Here is a 21627-nt window from a genome sequence, read left to right as displayed (position 1 = left end):
CAATCCCCAGAATCCTCTTTCTGAATCCTGATGATTCTCTCAGATGGTAGACTTTCTTTTTTTTTTTAAAGGGGATTCCAAGGTTAGCTGCTTTGGCCCATTATTATTGGTTTTTTTTTTAATAGCTTTTTATTGATAGAACATATGCATAGGTAATTTTTTAACACTGCCTCATGCAATCACTTCTGTTCCAACTTTTCCCTTCCTTTCCTCACCTAGACGGCAGGTAGTCTCATACATGGTAAACATATTAAAGTAGATCTTAAATACAATATGTGTGTACACATCCATACAGTACTCTTATTGCACAAGAAAAATTGGATTCAGAAAGGTAAAAATAACCTGGGAAGAAAAACAAAAATGCAAGTAGTTCACATTCATTTCCCAGTGTTCTTTCTCTGGATGTAGCTGGTTCTGTCCATCATTGATCAATTGGAACTGAATTGGATCTTCTCATTGTCGAAGATATCCACTTCCATCAGAATATATCCTCATATAGTATTGTTGAAGTGTATAATGATCTTCTGGTTCTGCTCATTTCACTTAGCATCAGTTCATGTAACTCTCTCCAAGCCTCTCTGTATTCATCCTGCTTGTCATTTCTTACAGAACAATAATATTCCATAACATTAATACACCACAGTTGATCCAACCGTTCTCCAATTGATGAGCATCCATTAATTTTCCAATTTCTAGCCACTACAAACAGGGCTGCCACAAACATTTTGGCACATACAGGTCCCTTTCCCTTCTTTAATATCTCTTTGCTATATAAGCCCAGTAGTAGCACTGCTGGATCAAAGGGTATACACAGTTTGATAACTTTTTGGGAGTAATTCCAGATTGCTCTCCAGAATAGTTGGATTCATTCACAACTTGTGGATTATTTCTAATAACTTTTTAGTTTATTCTCTGGGGTTCTATAAGTATACCATCATATCATCTTCAAAGAGTGATAATTTGGTTTCCTCATTGCCTACTCTAATTCCTTTAATTTCTTTTTCATCTCTTATTGTTAAAGCTAGCATTTCTAATACAATATTGACTAGTAATGGTGATAGTGGGCAACCTTGTTTCACCTCTGATCTCATTGGGAATGGTTCCAGTTTATCCCCATTACATATGATGCTTACTGATGGTTTTAAATAGATGCTATTTACTATTTTAAGGAAGTCCATTTATTCCTATACTCTCGATTGTTTTTAATAAGAATGGTTTTGGATTTTATCAAATGCTTTTTCTGCATCTATTGATATAATCATATGGTTTTTGTTAATTTGGTTATTGATATAGTCAATTATGCTAATAGTTTTCCTAATATTGAACTATTCCTGCATTCCTGGTATAAATCCTACTTCGTCATGGTATATTATCCTGGGGATGATTTTCTGTAATCTCTTTGCTAATATTTTATTTAAGATTTTTGCATCAATATTCATTAGGGAGATTGGTCTATAGTTTTCTTTCTCTGTTTTCGTCCTACTTGGTTTAGGTATCAGTACCTTGTCTGTGTCATAAAGGGAATTTGGTAGGAGTTCTTCATTCTCTATTTTTTCAAATAATTTACATAGTATTGAAGTCAATTCTTTAAATGTTTGGTAGAATTCACATATAAATCCATCTGGTCCTGGGGATTTTGTCTTAGGGAGTTGATTAATAGCTTGTTCTTTTTCTTTTATAGTTTTTTCAGCTACCCTCCAGCATTTGTCATTTTCTTCTTCTGTCATAATAGACATAGTGTGAAGTATACCTCAGAATTGTTTTAATTTGCATTTCACTAATCAGTAGTGATTTAGAGCACTTTTTTATATAGATAGCTTTGATTTCCTCATCTGAAAACTGCCTTTTCACATTCTTTGACCATTTATCAATTGAGGAATGACTTGTAGTCTTAAAAATTTGACTCAGTTCTGTATATATTTGAGAAATGAGACCTTTATTAAAGATACTTAATGTAAAAATTATTTCCCAGCATTATTTTCCCTCTAATTTTGGTTGCATTGGTTTTGTTTGTGCAAAAAAAAAAAATAATAATAATTTTATATAATCAAAATTGTTCATTTTATGCCTAGTAATATTCTCTATTGTTTGGTCATTAATTCTTTCCTTCTTTATAGATCTAATAGGGAAATGATTCCTTGCTCTCCTAATTTGCCTATGATATCATTCTTTATGTGTAAATCATATATCCATTTTGATCTTATCTTGATATACTGTATAAAATATTGATCTATACCAAGTTTCTGTCATACTGTTTTCCAATTTTTCCAGCAGATTTTGTCAAATAGTGAATTCTTGTCCTAAAAACTTGGGGCTTTGGACTTTTCAAACATTAGATTTCTATAGTCATTTATTACTGAATTTTATGTACCTTATCTATTCTGTTGATCCCCCACTCTGTTTCTTAGTTGGTACCAGATAGTTCTGATGATTATAACTTCATAATACATTTTAGGGTCTTGTATAACTAGGTCAACCTCTTTCACATTTATTTGCATTAATTCACTTGATATTCTTGATCTTTTGTTCTTCCAGATGAATTTCTTATTTTTCTAGCTCTATAAAATATCTTTTGATAGTTTGATTGGCATTACATTGAATAACTGAATTAATTTAGATAGAAGCATCATTTTTATCATGTTGGCTTGACTTACCCATAAACAATTTCTGTTTTTCCAGTTGTTTAGATCTAACTTTATTTGTGTAAAAAGTGTTTTATAATTGTGTTCATATAGTTCCTGAGTTTGCCATGGCAAGTAGATTCCTAAGCATTTTTTATTGTATTGTTTACATTTATTTTAAATTTCCAAATTTTGCTGTTGCTGGACTTTGTTGTAATATATAGAAATACTGATGATTCGAATGTGTGTTTATTTTATATGTTGCAGCTTTGCTAAATTTGTTAACTAATTTCAATTAGATTTTTAGTTGATTCTCTAAGTACATTATTATATACTGCAAACATATGCAAAAAATGATGTTTTTTTTGTATTTCAACATATTTAACAAGTATTGGACTACCTGCTAGCTAGGGAAGGGGAGTTAGAGGGAAGGAAGAAAAAATTTAGAACAAAAGGTTATTCAAGGGTCAGTGTTGGAAAAATTACTCATGCATATGCTTTGTAAACAAAAAGTTTTAATAATTAAAAAAAGAAAGAAAATGATGTCTTTGTTTCCTCGTTACTTATTCTAATTCTGTGGGATTTTTACTTGTTGATATTGTTGGCCTTTCTAATACAATATTGAATAATACTGGTGATAATATATATCCTTGCTTCACCCCAATCATATTGAGGAGACTTCTAGCTTTATCGTCCTTATAATGTTTGCTGATGGTATTAATAAGTACTACTTGTCATTTTAAAGAAAACTCCATTTATTCCTATGCTTTTTAGTGTTTTTAATAGGAATAGGTATATTTTGTTAAAAACTTTTTCTTCATTTATTGAGATAATCATGTGGTTTCTATTGGTTTTGTTATTGATATGGTCAATTATGCTGATAATTTTCCTATTATTGAATCAGTAGTTCTGGTAGAAGTCCTTCTTGATTTTAGAGTATGATCTTTGTGATACATTACTGTAATTTCCTTGCTAATATATATACATATATTTAATTTGTATCAATATTCATTAGCCTAAAGTTTTCTTTCTGGTTTAGATTTCAGCATCATTTTTGTGTCATGAAAGGAATTTGGTAGGACTCTTTCTTCGTTTATTTTCCCAAATAGTTTACATAGAATTGGAATTATTTGTTCTTTAAATATTTGGTAGAATATAATTTGTGAATTCATCTGTCCCTGGGAATTTTTTCTTAAGGAATTTATTGATACCTTGTTTCATTTCTTTTATAAGATAAGATTATATGAGTATTGTATTTCCTCTTCTGTTAATGTGGGCAATTTTTATTTTTCTAAATATTCATCTAATTCAGTTAGAATGTCAGATTTATTGGCATACAATTGAGCACAATATCTCCTAATCATTGCTTTAATTTCTTCATTAGTGAGTTTACCATTTTCATTTTTGATACTGGTAATTTGGTTTTCTTTTTTTTTTTAATCAAATTAGCCAGTAGTTTATCTCATTTATTGTTGTTATTGGATTTTTTTTTTCTTCCATAAAACCAGCTTCTGCTTTTATTTACTAGTTCAGTGATTTTCTTACTCTCAAGTTTATTCATCTCTTTTGATTTTCAGGATTTCCAATTTGGTGTTTAATTGGAAATTTTTAATTTGTTCTTTTTCTAGTTTTCTTAGTTGTATGCCTAATTCATTGATCTTTTATTTCTTTTTTTTTTTTTGCTCTTAGTACTCTGGTTGCATTCCATAACTGTTGGTATGTTGTCTCAGTGGTGTCATTCTCTTTAATGAAATTATTGATTGTTTCTATGATTTATTCTTTAACTCATTCTTTAGGATTAGATTAGTTTCCAATTAATTTTTAATCTCTTTTCATAGGCCTTTATTAAATGTAATTTTTATCACATCATGATCTGTAAAGGATAAATTTAATATTTTTGCCTTTATGTATTTGATGGTAAGGTTTTTATACTCTTAATACATTGTCACTTTTTGTGTAGGTACCATGTTCTACTGAGAAAAAGGTATATTACATTCTAAAATTCTTTTCATGTTCTTAATTTCTTTCTTGTTTATTTTGTAGTCTAGTCCTGAGAGGGAGAAATTGAAGTTCCCTAACAAATAAAAGTTTTACTGTCTATTTCCTCCTGTAACTTATTTAACTTCTTTAAAGTTTGGATGTTATATCTTTTGGTGCACATGTGTTTAGTATTGATTTTACTTGATCTTTTTTAGCAAGTATAAAAAGTACTTTTTAGCAAGATGTAGTTTCCTTTCTAATCTCTTTTAATTATATTTATTTTTGTTTTTGCTTTATCTGACATCATGATTGCTATGCCTTTTTTAAAATTTCAGCAGAAGCATAATATATTTTGCTCCAGCCTTTTATCTTTTACTGTCTTTCTGCTTCAAATGTGTTTCTTGTAAACAACATATTATCGGGTTCTAGTTTTTGATCCACTCTGCTGTCCATTTCTATTTTATGAGTGTTTATCTCATTTACATTTGCAGTTATGATTACTAACTGTATACTTCCTTCTCTCCTATTTTTCTCTTTATACTTCTCTTTCCTTTCTCCCTGTCCCTAGTATTTGGCTTCTGATTACCCTTTCCCTCAATTCTGCCCTCCCTGATATCAGTTTTCCCTCTTTTTTTCCCCTTTCCTTCTACTTTCATAAAGGGTTAGATAGATTTCTTATACCCAAATCTGAGAGGTTCATTCCCTTCATTGTAATAGGTATTTGAGACTCTTCCTGTGAGCTAATTTACTTCATTCTGCTTCCCTTCCCTCTTTTCTTAGTGCAGTCCTCTATCTCCTTAATTTTTTCTTTTAAATCACCCCATCAAAATTAATTTATACCCTCACTCTCTGTCTATGGATACTCTCCCTAACTGGCAAATAGTGATACAATTCTTTTTTTTTTTCTCCTAAAAGTCAAATTTTATTTTATTTTATTTTTTTATTATAGCTTTTTATTTACAAGATATATGCATAGGTAATTTTTCAACATTGACCCTTGCCAAACCTTCTGTTCCAATTTTTCCCCTCCTTCCCCTCCCCCTTCCCCTAGGTGGTAGATAGACCAATACATGTTAAATATGTTAGAGTATATGTTAAATACAATATATGTATACATATCCATACAGTTATTTTGCTGCACAAGAAGAATTGGACTTTGAAATAAGGTAAAATTAACCTGAGAAGGAAATAAAAAATGCAAGCGGATAAAAACAAAGGGATTGGAAATGCTGTGTAGTAGTTCACACTCATTTCCCAGAGTGTAGCTGGTTCTACTCATTATTGAACGAATGGAACTGATTCGGTTCATCTCATTGATGAACAGAGCCACATTCAAGTGATACAATTCTTAAGAGTTACAAGTATCATCTTTCCTTGCAGGGGTATAAACAGTTTAACATTCTTGAAAAACTTATGTTTTCTCTTTCCTATTTACTCTTTTGTTTCTATTGAGTATTGTGTTTGAAAATTGAATTTTCTGTTTAGTTCTGGTATTTTCATTATAAATGTTTGAAATTCCTCTAGTTTGATTGCATGTGCATTTTTATGCTTGAAGAATTTTGTTCAGTTTTGTTGGATAGTTGATTTTTTGTTGTTATCTAAGCTCCTTTGCCTTCCAAAATATCTTATTCTAAGCCTTTTTATCCTGTGTAATCCTGATGTGACACCTTGAAATTTGATTTTTTTTTTTTCTGGCTGCTTGAAGTATTTTTTTCCTTGACATGAAAGATCTGGAATTTAGTTATAATATTCCTGGGAATTTTTATTTGGCGATCTCTTTCCAGAGGTGATCAGTGGATTTCTTCAGTTAGTATTTTACCCTAAGGTTCTACGAGATCAGGGCACATTTCTTGTATGATTTTTTGAAAGAGGCTTTATTTATTTACTTATTTTTAGATCATGGCTTTCAAGTAGCCCAGTAATTCTTAAATTGTCATTCCTGTATCTTAAAACAAGGTCACTTATTTTCCCATGAGATTTTTTACATTTTCTATTTTTTTCATTCTTTTGATTTTGTTTGGTTGATTTTTGATACCTCCTGAAGTCATTAGATTCTAATTTTTAAAGTATTATTTTCTTCAGGTAGCTTTTGTGTCTCTTTTTCCATTTGGTCAATTTTACTTTTTAAGAAGTTAAAGTAGATTTTTATATATCTTTTTTCTGATTTTTTTTTTTTTTTTTGTATGTACTTTCTTTACCAAGCTGTTGACTCTTCATGATTCTCATTTCTCTTCCCAATTTTTCTTTTGCCTCTCTTATTTGATTTTTTTTCCCTTTGATCAAACTTGAGAAACAGAGTTGTCTTTGAAGCTTCATATATGGGTGTTTTGACATTGTTGTCCTCTTCTGATTTTGTATTTTGACATTCCTAATCACCATAATTGTTTTCTTTGGTCAAGGTTTGTTTTTTCTCACTTTTCAGTCTATTTTGTGACTTTTAAAGTTGAACTCTGTTCTTGGGGTTTAGGAGGCATTGCCTCAAGTTTCCTGGGCCAGCACCAGTGACCAGTGGCCTGATGCACCAGGGTCCCTGGCTCTGGCAGCTTACATGCTGCCCCAGATCTGCAGTATGGTAGCTCCTGCTGGCTTCAGCTGGTTCTTTGGGCATTGGTTGCTGAGCTGTGCTGGGGATAGAGATCTTCTGCTGGCTTGCCTAGAAAATACCTAAGCTGTGCTGTGCTCCTCTTTTACCTGAGTGAGGTAAACTTTTCTTTTTTGGGGGAAGGGAGGAAGTAGTTGTGTGCCTAGGGTCACAAAACTAGTAAGTATTAAGTGTCTGAGGCCAGTTTTGAACTCAGGTCCTCCTGACTCGGGTAAGGAAAAATAACTAATGCAGTGACCAAGTTTGTAGGCAACATTCTGTGTCTTAGGAATCCTCTGTCTCTATTGAGAAAGGAATTATGTTTTAGTATGTTAGCTGAGGCCATTTATTGGTTGAAGGTTTTTTGTTTTGATTTTTTAAATTTATAAACTTAGCAGTGATCAGCAAACATATATCAGAACATGGAATACAATAAAAGTATACATAAAAGTGTGAGCTTCTATTACATACAATTTAGGTTTTTTAAGGGCATATTAAATTTAACAAGGGAGTTACAAAGTTGTCCCATTTATTTGTGCCCTCTTATGAACTTTTTCTTATATGTATTTTTTAAAAATTCCAACATTGATCCCATTTACTCTTTGCTTCTTAACTGAATGGAAGCCCGTCTTCATAATAAATATAGTAAAGCAAAACAACTAAACACATTAGCTGTGTCTGAATGAACTCATTTGGTACCTTTAGTTCATCACTCTTTTTCTATGTGATAAATAAGCCAGTCTTTCTTTCTTCTTTCTTTTTTTGTTTTTTTGTTTTAAAAGAAACAGGATTTATGAGGGTTTTTTTTTTTTTGTTAAACATATGCAATTCTTCTATACAAATTTACACATTTATCATGCCGCATAAGAAAAATCAGATCAAAAAGGAAAAAAAAAATGAGAAAGAAAACAAAAAAGCAAGCAAACAACAACAAAAATGGTGAAAACACTGTTGTGATACACATTCCGTCCCCATGGACCTCCCTCTGAATGAAGATGGCTCTCTGCATCACAAGTCTTCTGAAATTGGCCTAAATCCATGTCCATCAGAATTGATCATTGCATAGATTTATGACATTTTCTTTTAAAAGGACTATGGAAGGGAAGTTCAGGATTTATTTTTTAAATGGAATATTATGATTTTTACATGAACAAAAATCTTCCTTGTCTCCTCAAACTTCCCCATCCATTGAAAAAGAAAAAAAAAACTTTAATAAATTCCTTTATTGTATTTCTCTTTCTCCAGTGAGAAATATTTTCATATGTTTTCATCTTTGCTACTTTTGCTGAATGTGAGTTGACACCCAGAGTTAATTTTTAAAGTTTTTCTTTTTAGAGATTTGGAGCACTTTAAAGTAATATTGTTGTTAATAATTTACAATTCTTTTAAAAACTGTTTGTTTATATCTTTTGACCATATAACCATTGAGAAATAAATGACCCTTGAGTCAGATATCTGTTAATTTTCTACCCCTTTTTTATTTCAGACCCTTTTTGGAGATATTTGATGGAAAAAATTTTTTCCTCAGTGCCTTTATTTTTTTTTTAATTTTTATTTTTTTGGTAATTGAACATATATTTTCTTTCTTATGATAAGCTCTATCCCTTGCAAAAATATTTGGGGCAGCCTTTTTTGTGTGGCAAAAAAATCTGGAAACTGAGTGGATGCCCATCAGTTGTAGAATAGCTGAACAAGTTATAGTGTATGAATATTATGGAATATTATTGTTCTATAAGAAATCATAAGCAGGATGATTTTAGAGAGGCCTGGAAAGATTTACATGAAGTGAGGCTAAGTGAAATGAGCAGAACGATCATTATAACAGCAAGATTATGTGATGATCAGTTCTGATGGACATAGCTCTCATCAACAATGAGGTGATTCAAACCAGTTCTAATGGTCTTGTGATGAAGAAAGCCATTTGCACCCAGAGAGAGGACAGTGGGAACTGAATGTGGATTAAAATAGTATTTTCACTCTTTTGTTGTTGTTTGTATGCATTTTGTTTTCTTTCTCATTTTTTTCTTTTTGATCTGACTTTTCTGGAGCAGCATGATATTTGTGGAAATATATAAAGAGGAATTGTACATGTTCAACATATATTGGATCACTTGCTGACTAGGAGAAGGCTAGGCAAAGGAAGGGGAAAAATTAGGACACAGAGTTTTGTAGAAGTGAGTGTTGAAAATTATCCATGTATATATTTTTAAAATAAAAGGCTTTATTTAAAAAAAAAAAAAGAGCAAAAGATATATATATATATAAAGAATTCTCTCTTGCCCATAGATTTGAAAGGTTATTCTTTCAATTGAAACCATGCCTTTTTTTTTTTTACATTTTCTCTTTCACTCATGCTCATGGTGGTAAGGCTCAAAGCATTCTGTCACATTTGTTGTACATAGTCTTCTACTGAGAATCTACTCATTTAAAAAAAAGCAAAATAAACTTATTTGCCTTTTGTTTTTACCTACATTTCCCATTGTTACCTATACCTAATCCCTTTTAGATATATGGACATCCTTTGTAATAAAGAAGAAAAGAGAAGGTTCGTTGAAACTAACTTAACATGGCTGGATTCTTGGAGATGATAGTCTCATTCGGCTCTGGGACCAAACCATGGATCCATTTGGTCCCAGTAAAATCTCTCCCTTTCAAATAAATTATTAAAAACTTTTTAATCTCTATCTTGCCTCAGTTTCTCCAGCATTACACAATGTTCCATAGTTCTCCCTTTCCCATTTTCTGAGAGATGGACCTCACTTCTTTGATTTCAGAAAATTGAGTTCATTTACAGCGAGCTCCTCTTTCCATCTTTCCATTTTAAAATTCTTTGACATTGTTCCTACTCTTACTTCTCCCCATCAATTGATCCTTCTCTTTACCTCAGTACCATGCTCTTCTATTTTCTCAGTAAGAATGCATATTCGTATATACTGCCTTCCCTCTAACCCTAGATCCTGGTTCTTTTCCTACAACTTTCAAATATTTTGTTTCATCTTTTTAAAAACAAAGAAAACCTCATTCAACTCTAGTATCTCCTTAAGACTTTCATCCTAAACAGAAAATTCAATCTACAAACACAGAGATGTGGTTCAAGAGAACCACAGAAAAAAAAGTAAACAGGAAAAAAAATATATACATATCTAAAGGTTAAACTATTGGCATACCTAGACAGGAAAACAATATCTAACTCTTGAGAACTGTATCTGTCACTGGGGCAGACAAAGGGGACCATCATATGGACTGAAGGTTTGGTAGTGAATGGTCCCTGTGATGACATCAAAAAAAAGACATTAAAGGGTGGGAAAAGTTCTGTACTGAAAAAGAGGAAAGGAGAGGTATAATGGGACAAAAAAGAAAAAGAAACTAACCAACATGTCAAAAAAGCCTGATATACAGAGTAAAATAGTCCATGATAACTTATTTAGGGGATAGTTTTGAACTGTTTCTTGAAGGAAATGATGATGAGGGGGGCATTCCTGGGGTGGACAATAAAAGGCTTACAAATCATCCTGAAGTAAAAGGGAGAGAACTTTCTCTAGAGAGCAGAGATGCTAGGCTTCTAGTGAATCAAATATGAAAGGATTGTAAGTAAGTTTGCCTGTAAGTTTGTGGAGAACAGTTGGTTAGAAAAAAAAATCACTGATACTTTTTGTTGTTACATTGTGATTATTTCTGAAATTTATCTCAACCCACTTTCCTTACAACTCCCTCTCTGCAAGTCATCCCTTTAAAAAAAAAAAAAAAAGATTTTTAAAAAAGAGCAATAGGGAGGGAGAAGCTTTTTTTTTTTTTTTTTTTTTTTTTTTTTTAGCAATGAATACCCATGTCCCATTCTCTCCCCCAACTCTCCATTCCCCCATTGAGAAGAAGGGGAAATGTGTTTCCTTAACCCTTCCAGGTCACAGTTTGGTGATTTATGGCGTTAGCTTTGTTTTCTTGTTCTTTACATTATCTTCATGCAAATTATTTTCCTTGTTCTGTCTACTTCACTGCATCAGTTCAGATAAGTCTTCCCATGCTTTGTGTTGTGTGATATTCTTACTATTCTAGGATCTTAATGTGACTCATTTTATCCATTTCTCAATCTGAGCATTTTATCTCCATTCTTTAGAGACTCAGTAAGACTGGAGAAAAGACTCAATAACCTTCAACATCAATTAATCCCTACTCTTGTCATCTTGGTTAAAATTCTTGGTGGGAAGAGTAACTTTAGACTTGTTTTGATTTGCATTTCTCTTATTATTAGTGATTTGGAGCAATTTTCTCAAATTTTTGTTTATGGTTGGTAGTCCTGAGGTCTACCTGAAATGAAAATCTAGAACAAACATGTCTTTTTAATGGCATCTCTTCTGTCTCCTTTTCTCTTCACCTCCTGACAGCTACACAAATGCTTCCGGCTACATGTAGAGAGCCTGAAGAGACTAGGCCAGTTAGCCCAGGGCTGCAAAATGGTGGTTCTATGGCTGATGGCACTGCGGCCCCATACCGTGGAGCAGATGGCAGAACCCATTGGCTTCTGGATCCGTGTCAAGATGGATGCTGCCAAAGTTGGTGACAAGGAGTTGCAGTTGAAGTGAGTTGGGATTCTCTGGGGCCTTTTGTGATCGCTGTGCCCATGAAAAATGAACTTGTGCCCATGGCTGCGGCCCCAATACAAAATGGAAAAGGATGCTGATTCCCTCCAGGGCAGGAAGTTGGAGGTTTCTGTCAGGGAGAGGCCAGTCCTAAGCCCCTTTTTCCCCTTAGGACACTTCGAGACAGCCTGACTGGATGGAGCCCAGAGGTCCTGACGCCCCTGCTGGTAGAAGAGTTGCGAGGATATAAGGCAGTACGGGCTGACACAGCACAAGAGCGCTTCAATATTATTTGTGACTTGCTGGAGCTGAGTACAGAAGAGACACCAGCTGGGGCCTGGGCCCGGGCCACCCACTTGGTAGAGCTTGCCCAAGTGCTGTGCTACTATGACTTTGCCCAGCATGCCGACTGGTGAGGTTAAATGATCAGGATGGGGGTTCTGGGGAAGGACTGTCCTTTTTTTCATACCTTTGGCTCTTGTTGGGCCCCAAATAATCAGAGCCTGTGCACTATTTACTCTGAGCCTCATTGTGGAATGGTTAAGCTGCCTGCCCTGTGGAAGGTTCCTCAGTGGGCAGCTTCCCAGGACAGTTTACAGACTCCTCTAGAGTGGAGCCATGGTACAATAACATATCCCGCTTCCTTGTCTTTACAAACAGTTCAGCCTTGGATGCAGTGCAGGAGGCCTTGAAGCTGTTGGAATCTGTGCAGCCTGAGAGCCAGGTTACAGACCAGTTTTTGGATGATAAAGCACAGGCTTTGCTGTGGCTCTACATCTGTACCCTGGAGGCCAAAATGCAGAAAGTGAGTAGGACTGCTCACTAGTCTGGTGAAGATGAGCTGGTTCCTTCACCCTTAGACCGGACCTGTATCAGACCCTGTTTTTCTATTTCTCAGGGCATTGAGCAGGACTTGAGGACAAAGTCGCAGCCCAACTTGATAGAACTAGAAACCAATGACCTGAATTATGAAGATAAAATACAGAATGACCATTTTCTCTACAGTAGCCTTGCCTTCAATCTGGCTGCAGATACAGGTGAGGACATTAGGTGCATGGGAAGCTGGGGGAGAACACAGTGCTTTTTTAGAGAGCTGAGATCTGGCTGACAGGGTGAAGTGGTTTCACTTAATTACATATCGAAGAGGGGCAGCTTGGTGGTGCAGTGGACAGAGCACCAGATTTCAGACACTTAACACTTCCTTGCTGTGTGACTCTGGGCAAGTCACTTAACCCCAATTACCTCAGCCAAAAAAAAAAAAAAAAAAAAGAACATAAGGGAAATTACATATTGAAGAATAGAGCACAGTTGAGGGGAGTAGAGGTGGCTGTATGGGGAAAGGCAGTTATTTTTTATACCTTTTCTCTCAGAGTCCATGTCTCACATGTGTTGAGGCTGACCTTAATGTTTTTTCTTTTGACTTTCAGCTCATTCTAAGTGTTTAGATCAGGCATTAGCACTTTGGAAGAAGATGCTAACAAAAGGGCAGGTGCCCATGGTGAGATGTCTGCCACAGACCACTTCCTCCCTCCAGATCCTGGCTGCTCTCTGTCAGATGCTGGGCAAGGTATTGCAATAGAGGGGATTTGTGACACTTTGTAATCTTTTCAGAGCATTGTTTTTAGCACCCACCACCATAGATCTGGCATGAAATAGGCACTTGATAAATAATGGTTTTGAATGAGTGGCTCTGGCATGAAGGACCTCGTGTGGTTCTTCTGGATATAGATTCCTTCCCAGGCAACTTAGAATCAAACACAGAAGGTCAGAGAAACTTGTGGTCTCCTTGACTCTCTTACATTCCAGATTATTTTCTGATCTGGGACCACCACTGGAAATCTTGAGAATTATGATTTTTGGTATCATACTTCTTAGTACTTTTTTATTCTTGTTAGTGGTCAGAGAACTACTTTTTATGAGCAGAATCTCAGCCTGGCTCTGTCCCAGATGGTAGAATAAGACCCCAAAGGGCTTTGGGGAACAGGTTGATGAAGGTTAGGGAAGGAGTTTGGTACCTAAGTTGATTGAACCATTCCTGGGTTCTTAGCCCCTACAGGCTCTAGAGACATATTTGTTGCTACATACGCTCTCAGAAAATCTTAAGGACTACATTCGTGCAGCCAGTGCCTCTTGCCATATTACCCGGATCCTTTTGACACTTGACTGTCCCAGCTATGCCCAGGTGAGTAATAGGATAGCACCAAGCCTGGTGCTTGTGGGAGAGAATAACTAAAGTTTTGTACCTCTTTCCAGATAAATAAAAGAAATGGATCATTTACTTCCCCATAGATCTTTTTTTTACCCCTCATGATACTCAACAGAAATATGCTGTAAGGAGTCTGTCAAATGGGTAGAAGCAGGGAGAAGAAAAGTCTTTTTAAACTATAAAATTTATTAAAACTTGTGACCTATATAATCTTTTAGCTGAATTTCATACATATCTTGCTTTTATAGATGCTTTAATGAATGATAATTTGATTTAATAAATAATATTTGTATTAACCACTTGTTGTTTTTCCTTTTAGTACCAACTAAGTATTCTCATATTGTACCTCTAGGTATATTTGAAAGAGGCCGAGTCCAGTTTGCAGCTCAGTGATCACAGCAGTGATGGATACCTGCTCCTCTCCCAAACCTGTGTCTTACTTAGAAGTCAACTTTACTACATCCATAAAAAGGTACCTCATCATTTTTCTTTTTGGTAAAGGAATCTTTAGATTTGTCTGAATTGTAAGGTCTTTTGTGGGATGGTGATGGCTAGCTTGGAAGGAATAGTTTCCAGCCTTTTCTCCTATCTTACCAGGTAGGGTAATCAAAGACCATTTACTCTTATGAGAAAACATGGGCTCTAGTACTCTAGCCATATGACTCAGTTACTTATCTCTCAGCTTTCATTTCTTAGAAGGCTATAACTCCTTTGAGAGAATAGAAGTGGAAATAGTATGGGCTGTTTCCTGGTGGCAACTCTCCTGAGTGTTCATGTATGTTGTTGTTTTTTCCCCTGTAACCCTTGCCCAGGTGGCCGAAGGCCTCTCTTTGCTGCTGTCTGTGTTGCGGGATTCAGCCCTTCAGAAGCCTTCTAAAGCCTGGTACTTGCTTCGGGTTCAGGCCATGCAGTTGGTGGCTGTCTACCTTAGTCTCCCCTCAAGCAGCCTTTCTGTCCAACAATGGGAGCAACTTTATTCTCAAGGTATATGTATATGCGAGGGAAAGAGAACAAGGGCACTCCCCTGCCCCAGAGGTATCTTGGGGAGCTGCTTTCCATGCAGAGTTCAAGGGAACCTGTGTATTCAAATGCCCAGTTCCCAAACCACCAAGACTATCTTTAATTTATCTTAGTTCTCTTCTCTGATTAGATCTATGAGTCTGAACTGTCCAAGTCTGAACTTGGGAAATTCTGATCATAATCTTTTTCTTCCTCCTTCTGCCACCATCTTTTCCATATGCAGGCTGGCAGACTTCTGAGATAGCGCTCATTGAATCCCACAAGCTCCTCCGAAGCATTATCATACTTCTGATGGGCAGAGATGTGCTCTCTCTTCAGCGGACAGCTGGGGAGACTGTCTTTCTCGACTATGGTAAGTCCACCCTTTCTCAGATTTGTCCAATAGATTCTAGGGGAAGAAGTCTCTCTGAAGTTCAGAATACAGAGACTAGATAAAGATTGTTCCTGTTTTTGTCTTGGGGGGTATCTAAGCTGTAGTTGGTATACAGTGATGTCTTCCTATCCTTGATACAGGTGAGAACCTAATACAGAAGTGGCTAGTTCTTGCAGAAGTTCTGGGCTGCTCAGAAAAGCTGGTCACCCTGTTAGGACGCTTGGGCACTGTGAGTGAAGCCAAGGCCTTCTGTCTGGAGGCTTTGAGGCTCACACTGAAGTTGCAGTGTCTACGTCGGTGAGTACTGGGGAGAAGGGGAAAGGGAAAGAAGGCAGTAACTTCTAAGTATTCCTTAGAGTTGGATATGTTGGTCCTTGAGAATTTTTTTAGTTAGATTCCAAATGTCCAATTCTGTATACTACTTAATACCTAGTGCCCATTTTCTTCATTTCCAAGATGTATTTGCTCTAAAGCTATTGTGTGGAGAAGAACGGAAGTTTCTTAGGGGATGTTCAATCCAGCTGTCCTGCCTAGCCATTGTGAGCTCTTTTATAAAAGTAGCAAGAAGCTATGGATGTCATAGGAGAGAACTGGTGGGAATCACAGGGGGAAAAGAAAGGGGACAGCATAATGATGAGTTTTTCCTTATACTACTCCCTCTCACTCTTGAAAAAGGTGTGCCCTGTTCCTGGTGCTAAAGGGAGAGCTAGAACTAGCCCGAAATGATCTTGACCTCTGTCATTCAGATCTCGAGCAGGTGCTATTCCTGCTTCAGTCTGATACAGGTGAGTGACTGGCAATCTTAAATTGCAGAGAATAGTGAAAATAATTAAAATGTGTGACAGGGCACAAACTGAGTCTTTTCTGAGCAGATTTATTCCTGGCTCCAAAGTAAATTTCCAAGTGACCACATTAATACTGCAGGAAAAAAATGAGATTAGAGATAAGGAACAACTTTATAACTATAGTAGCTAGATACAGGAATAGGAGAACTAGGAAGGAAATGGATTACCCTTAGTGAGCATAATAGAGATGATATGTGGGATGGTTTGAGATGATTCTCCTTCCTTTCAGTTCAGTGATTTCATGTTTGATGGGATTTTAGAATTATCTAGTCCAACTTCTATCTGACTTACTTTCTTGATCTTGCTAGAGTTCGAAGGGATAACCCAGCCACGAGATAAGGCAAAAAAAATCCATCCCCAGAAAGGACAACAACAGTCCCAAGTACTATCCTGTTCCGAATTACTTGAAGAAGAACCCTTCCTGAAGGGCCCTGCTCTGCAGCTGGTGGCCACTGTGGATAAGGATCCTGGCCCCTCCATATCCTCCCCTGTGCTGAAAACCAAACCTCAGCCTTGCCCTGCCTTCCTTTCCCATCTGTCTGCCTGCAACTGTACACTCTGTACTGATCCTGCTCTATTAGCTGTCTGCCTCCGGTGGCTGCTAGCCTCTGCTGGTGTGGAATTTTCCTCAGGTAATCGGGCAAAGGGCCTGGACTTGTTACAGTCTGTGCTCAAGAGATGCCCGGAGGCCACAGACTGTCTGGCACAGGTTTTGCAGGCTATTCTGAGCCAAGAAGTCCCACCGTCACCTGCCCCAAGATTCCTAGAGGATCTCATTGCTCAAGCTTATACTCGATTGGCTCTGGAAGGCATAAATCATCCACCAACCAAGGGCCTATGGGCAATATTAGAGACTGGGTTGAATTTTGTTGCTTCTAGGACTCCCCATCTGGACCACTGGCATGCCAGCCTACTTGTGGCAAAGGCCCTGGCATCGATATCCAATCTCAGCTGTTTTACCACTCAGCTTTTTGGGAACACCTGGCCTTGGCAACCCCCAGTGGGGAAATTATCCCAGACTTCTAAATCTTCTAAAAATCAGAGCCAGAAGCTTACGGAAGAAAAGAGCAAGCAGATGGTCTCGAATGACCCGTCCCTTCACAGTACCTCCCTAGAGAGTCTGGATGAGAAGCTTCCAGCTGTACTGCGGCCGATGGGGAGACCTTGTACCCCAAAGCAGCCGGGGCCAGCTGGTCCCCACATGCCCTTCACCGTGTTTGATGAGGAGCTCTCTGTACAAAGCAAGCCTGAGCTAATGAAAGCACCAAGGGTCAGGTGCAGGACCCAAACCCGCCTCAAGGTACAGTAGAAGAATGAGGTTTAGGGTTTGGGATGCTGATCACAAGTTGAGTGTTTATTGTGTACAAGGTACATCATAAAACACAGTTGCTAACCTTAAGTATCTTAACATTTCCCATGAGTATTCCAGATAAGAAATTCTCCTGGTATTAACACACTGGTGTCTTTGGGCTTTCCTTTCCATTGTTGTTGTGGTTGTGATTGTTGTTCAGTAACTTTCAATTGTGTCCACATCGTCATGATCCCATTTGCTGTTTTCTTTGCAAAGATTCTGGAGAGGTTTGTCATTTTCTTCTCCAGCTCATTCTATAGATGGGGAACTGAACAGGGATAAGTGACTTGTCCAGGGTCACCCAGCTGGGAAGCATCTGAGGCCAGATTTGAACTCAAGAAGAGTCATCCACTGTGCAGCTACCCTACCCAAAAGTAAATGTCCCTTGGTTTTTGGGACCCTGTTGAACATAGTTCAGGTGGCTATGTTTGTGTAGGAACAATCATGGAATTCTTAAGTTCTCCTCCATTACAACACTGTCACAGTGTGCAAACTCTTGATATTTTTCTGTCTTTTCTTTTTTTCCCCATATGTAGGTGAACTTTAGTGATGATGAAGACTCCATCCCCTCTGTGAGATTGGCTGAAAAGCCCAAAAGAGGAAGAGCAGCCTCTCGAGGCCGAGGTCGAGGCCGGGGTAGCAGGGTCTCAAGACTAAAGACAAATAACAAAGGTGCTCCAGCAGGGTTCAAGGATCAGTTTACTTCTGGCAGCCACAGCAGAAAGGCCACAGTAGAGGAACATGTCCCTCAGAGAGCCCTTCGACGTCAGACAAAGTTGGATGTGGAGTTCATGCGGACCATTCGTGAAGAACACAAGACTGACCAGCTGGATATGAGCTTTGAGATTCTCCAGGATTCTGATGAAGAAGGCATGGTCTCAGGTGTGATGGAAGGATCTACATTACTGAGGGCATCTAAATAGTCAGAATCTGAGATATTTCTGTGAAGGGGAATTCCAGATCATTAGGCTGAAAGGGTGGTAGTTTGGGCCAGTGGGGAATAAAAATGAGGTCACTGTCCCAAGTAGGAGGGTGGGCAGAGAGTGAAAGTGAGATCTCACAGGATTCTCACCACCTAGGTGGGCAGAAATGGATGCCATTGTGGCATGAGATAGCCGAGGGAGAGTGTGAAGTGGTAAGACGAGATGCTGGCAAGGAGGTTCCATCTGTCTTGGCTCCAGAGAAGAGAGAAAGCCACAAACAGCGTGGCACACGTTCCAGACTTGTCTCTGCCCCTGCCACTTTTGGTGAGTGAAGGAGCCTCTCAGGGCTTTACCTTACCTGGGGGGGCAAAAAGGCCTGGGGCTGGGTGGCTCCCACCCCCAGACATTCCTGCCATTGAAGGCAAAGTGTCAACTAGAGTGAGGAACCAGGAGGCAGATGAGATAAACGCTTTGTCTGTTTTTGTTCTGTTTTCCGACTCAGCACAAGGGCTTAACTGCAGGAGGAAAGATGCTTAGATCAGTCAAAAAGTGGGGAATTCACTCACAAAGAGTGATTTGCTCCCTTCTAGGCTTCTCTACCCTTGACTCTGTCTATGAGTCCCTGAGCACTGCCTTCCGCTGCATCAGCCATTGCCCCCCCAGTGGGCTCCACGCTCAGCTGTGCCGCCTCCTGGCTTTGTGTGTGGGATCCCGGGATCCCTACGCCACTGCCTTTTTTGTGACCGAGTCTGTCTCCATCACCTCTCGACACCAGTTGCTCACCAGCCTTCACCGGCAGCTGCAGTAAGTAACACTCTCTTGGCACTTTCTGGGATCTTTTTTGAGACCGTCTCTCTTTCCAAGATCTCTTTCTGATCTCATTTTTGTTGCCCCTGGGACTAGACTTTGGGTGTTCTGGATTTGAGAAGTCTGGGTTTGATGATGGTCACTGTCTTGGAGGGAAGTGAAATTGGAAGCTGGTTAACTTTTCCTTTACCTTTCTTCCTAATCTGTCATTCATAGCAAAGCACAAAAGCAGCAAACAGTGGATTTGACTGAGCAATTCCAGGGGCTGAATCTTCAGGAAGAGCCCAAAGGTGTCCCCTTCAACCGCCTCCAGCACCTCTTTTCATTCAGAACTCCAAGACCTGGCTGCTTCCCTCAGCCTGAGAAGGAGAGTTTCCTAGAACTTCTGGCTCAAATTCCTAGTGGTATGATAGGGAGTGGTGTGTTTGGAATGGAACTCTTCTCTTCTGTCCCTTATTGGGTTTCTGAAAAGTTAGAGTGGGAGGCATTGTGACTGTTATCAGGGACTCTTTTTTTGTGAGAGGTGGAAGTTGGTGACTGACAACCAGACGGGGTCAGGGATGAGGAAGCATCTTTCAGGGCCACTGAGAAAATAAAGAGCATTTTCTCCATTGGAGCTAGTTGATTAGGGAAGTAATAATGAAAATAATTAAGAAACCATTGGATAATGAGATGTTTGAGGTCAGTTCCAATGATCTTGTGATGAAGAGAGCCGTCTATATGCAGAGAGAGGACTGTGGGAATTGAGTATGGATTACAACATAGCATTTTCACTCTTTTTGTTGTTTGCTTGCATTTTGTTTTGTTTCTCATTTTTTCCCCTTTTTGATCTGTTTTTTCTTGTGTAGCAAGATTATTGTATAAATATGTATACATATATTGGATTTAACATATATTTTAACATGTTTAACATATATTGGATTATTTGCCATCTAGAAAGGGAGTGGGGGAAAGGAGGAGAAAATTTGGAACACAAGGTTTTGTAAGGATCAATGTTGAAAAATTATCTGTACATATGTTTCGAGAATAAAAAGCTTTAATAATAAATAAAACTGGGGGGGGGGGGGGGGGAGTGGGGAAAGAAACCATTGGAACAATCCAGGAGAGAAGTGATGAGGATCAGAACTGAAGTTATAGTTGTGTGAATAAAGAGACTGGGTCTGTAGCAAGAAATGCTGTAGAGGTAGAATAGCAAGATATGGTGATTGGTTGGTCATGTGGGGTAAGGTTGTTGGAAGATGAACTGAAGTAGCTAATCCAAAGAGACTGTAGGGATAATGATGCATTCAAAAAAACTTGGGAAGTTTGAACAAGGGAAGAGTTTGGGGTAATGCTATTGGGTTCATTGTTAGACATGTGGAGTTTTAGATATCTCTGAGATATTCTGTTTAAAATGCATAGCAAGCAATTGGTGACATAGGCTAGAAGCTCAGAAAAGAGACAGGGACTAATTGGTCCTTTATGAGCCATCATCAACATAAAGATGCTGGTTAAATCTCTGGGAGCTGATGAGGTTACCAAAGGAGAGTACAAGATCAGCTCCACAGTTAGGGCCAGTTCTATAGGTGATGATCCAGCAAAGGAAACTGGGAAGAGAACAGTCACATGGGTAGAAACAAACCAGGTGGAAGAGTGTGGTAGAAAGCCTGTCAGGAGGAAAGGGTGGTCCCATGTTATATACAGCAGTCAAAGAAGAAGGACTGAGAAAAGACCAGAAGATCTATTGATTAAGAAATCATTGGTAACTTAAAGAAAGTAGTTTTAGTGGAATGGTAAGTTTAGTAACTAGATTTCAAAGAATTGGAAAAATGGAGGCAGAGAGCGGAGGAAGCTTATTCAAGTAGCTAGGCTGAGAGAGGGAGACTAGATATAGGATGATAGTTTGAGGGGATGGCAGGACCTATGGAATGACTTTTTTTTTTAATAATCAGGAAGGCCTGAGTATATTTGAACGTGTTAGGGAAGGAACTAGTACATAAGGAGAGAGAGAATGATGAAACAGATGGGTTATTGAGAAAGACTAGAAGGATTGACCTAAGCAAGGAGAAGAGCCACTTCTTTGTCAGACACTGCAAGAACAGAGGAACACATTGGAAAGTGATCTTTTGAGATAGAAGGGGATTATTGGGGATTTCACTGAACAAGAAGAGGTGGAAAGAATGAAAGCAAAAGGTCCAAGATAAAGGAGTTTTGTGATATTCTCTCTAAAATATAATGTTCTCTGTTGAGGTTTTCTTGGGGTCTCTGGGAGCAGCCTTCGTTTCAGTTCAGTAATCGCCACACAAGTAGCCAGAGGTTAAAGTCCAAATCCTTTATTGTCTCTTTCAAAGTCTTGTCTCCTTT

The 21627-nt window shown here is 37.8% G+C and overlaps 1 protein-coding gene across 5 annotated transcripts in view; it reads left to right on the top strand.

Moving 5' to 3' along the window:
• The window catches only part of LOC100921010 (molybdate-anion transporter), an 82671-nt gene that overhangs the window by 52749 nt on the left and 8295 nt on the right, over nt 1–21627 (top strand). For all 5 annotated transcript variants that reach the window (XM_031937802.1, XM_023505455.2, XM_012551635.3 and 2 more), the window contains 16 exons: nt 11565–11758; nt 11932–12171; nt 12420–12564; nt 12658–12796; nt 13187–13326; nt 13807–13941; nt 14318–14437; nt 14778–14949; nt 15209–15337; nt 15499–15655; nt 16034–16143; nt 16512–17503; nt 18091–18436; nt 18634–18801; nt 19068–19281; nt 19501–19688. In XM_031937802.1, the coding sequence (XP_031793662.1) occupies nt 11565–11758; nt 11932–12171; nt 12420–12564; nt 12658–12796; nt 13187–13326; nt 13807–13941; nt 14318–14437; nt 14778–14949; nt 15209–15337; nt 15499–15655; nt 16034–16143; nt 16512–17503; nt 18091–18436; nt 18634–18801; nt 19068–19281; nt 19501–19688 (3589 nt within the window). The remainder of the gene's footprint in view (nt 1–11564; nt 11759–11931; nt 12172–12419; nt 12565–12657; nt 12797–13186; nt 13327–13806; nt 13942–14317; nt 14438–14777; nt 14950–15208; nt 15338–15498; nt 15656–16033; nt 16144–16511; nt 17504–18090; nt 18437–18633; nt 18802–19067; nt 19282–19500; nt 19689–21627) is intronic.

The sequence above is a fragment of the Sarcophilus harrisii genome, chromosome 5, assembly GCF_902635505.1.
Source record: "Sarcophilus harrisii chromosome 5, mSarHar1.11, whole genome shotgun sequence".
NCBI classification, from domain to species: domain Eukaryota; kingdom Metazoa; phylum Chordata; class Mammalia; order Dasyuromorphia; family Dasyuridae; genus Sarcophilus; species Sarcophilus harrisii.
This window is presented reverse-complemented; position numbering and strand designations above follow the sequence as displayed.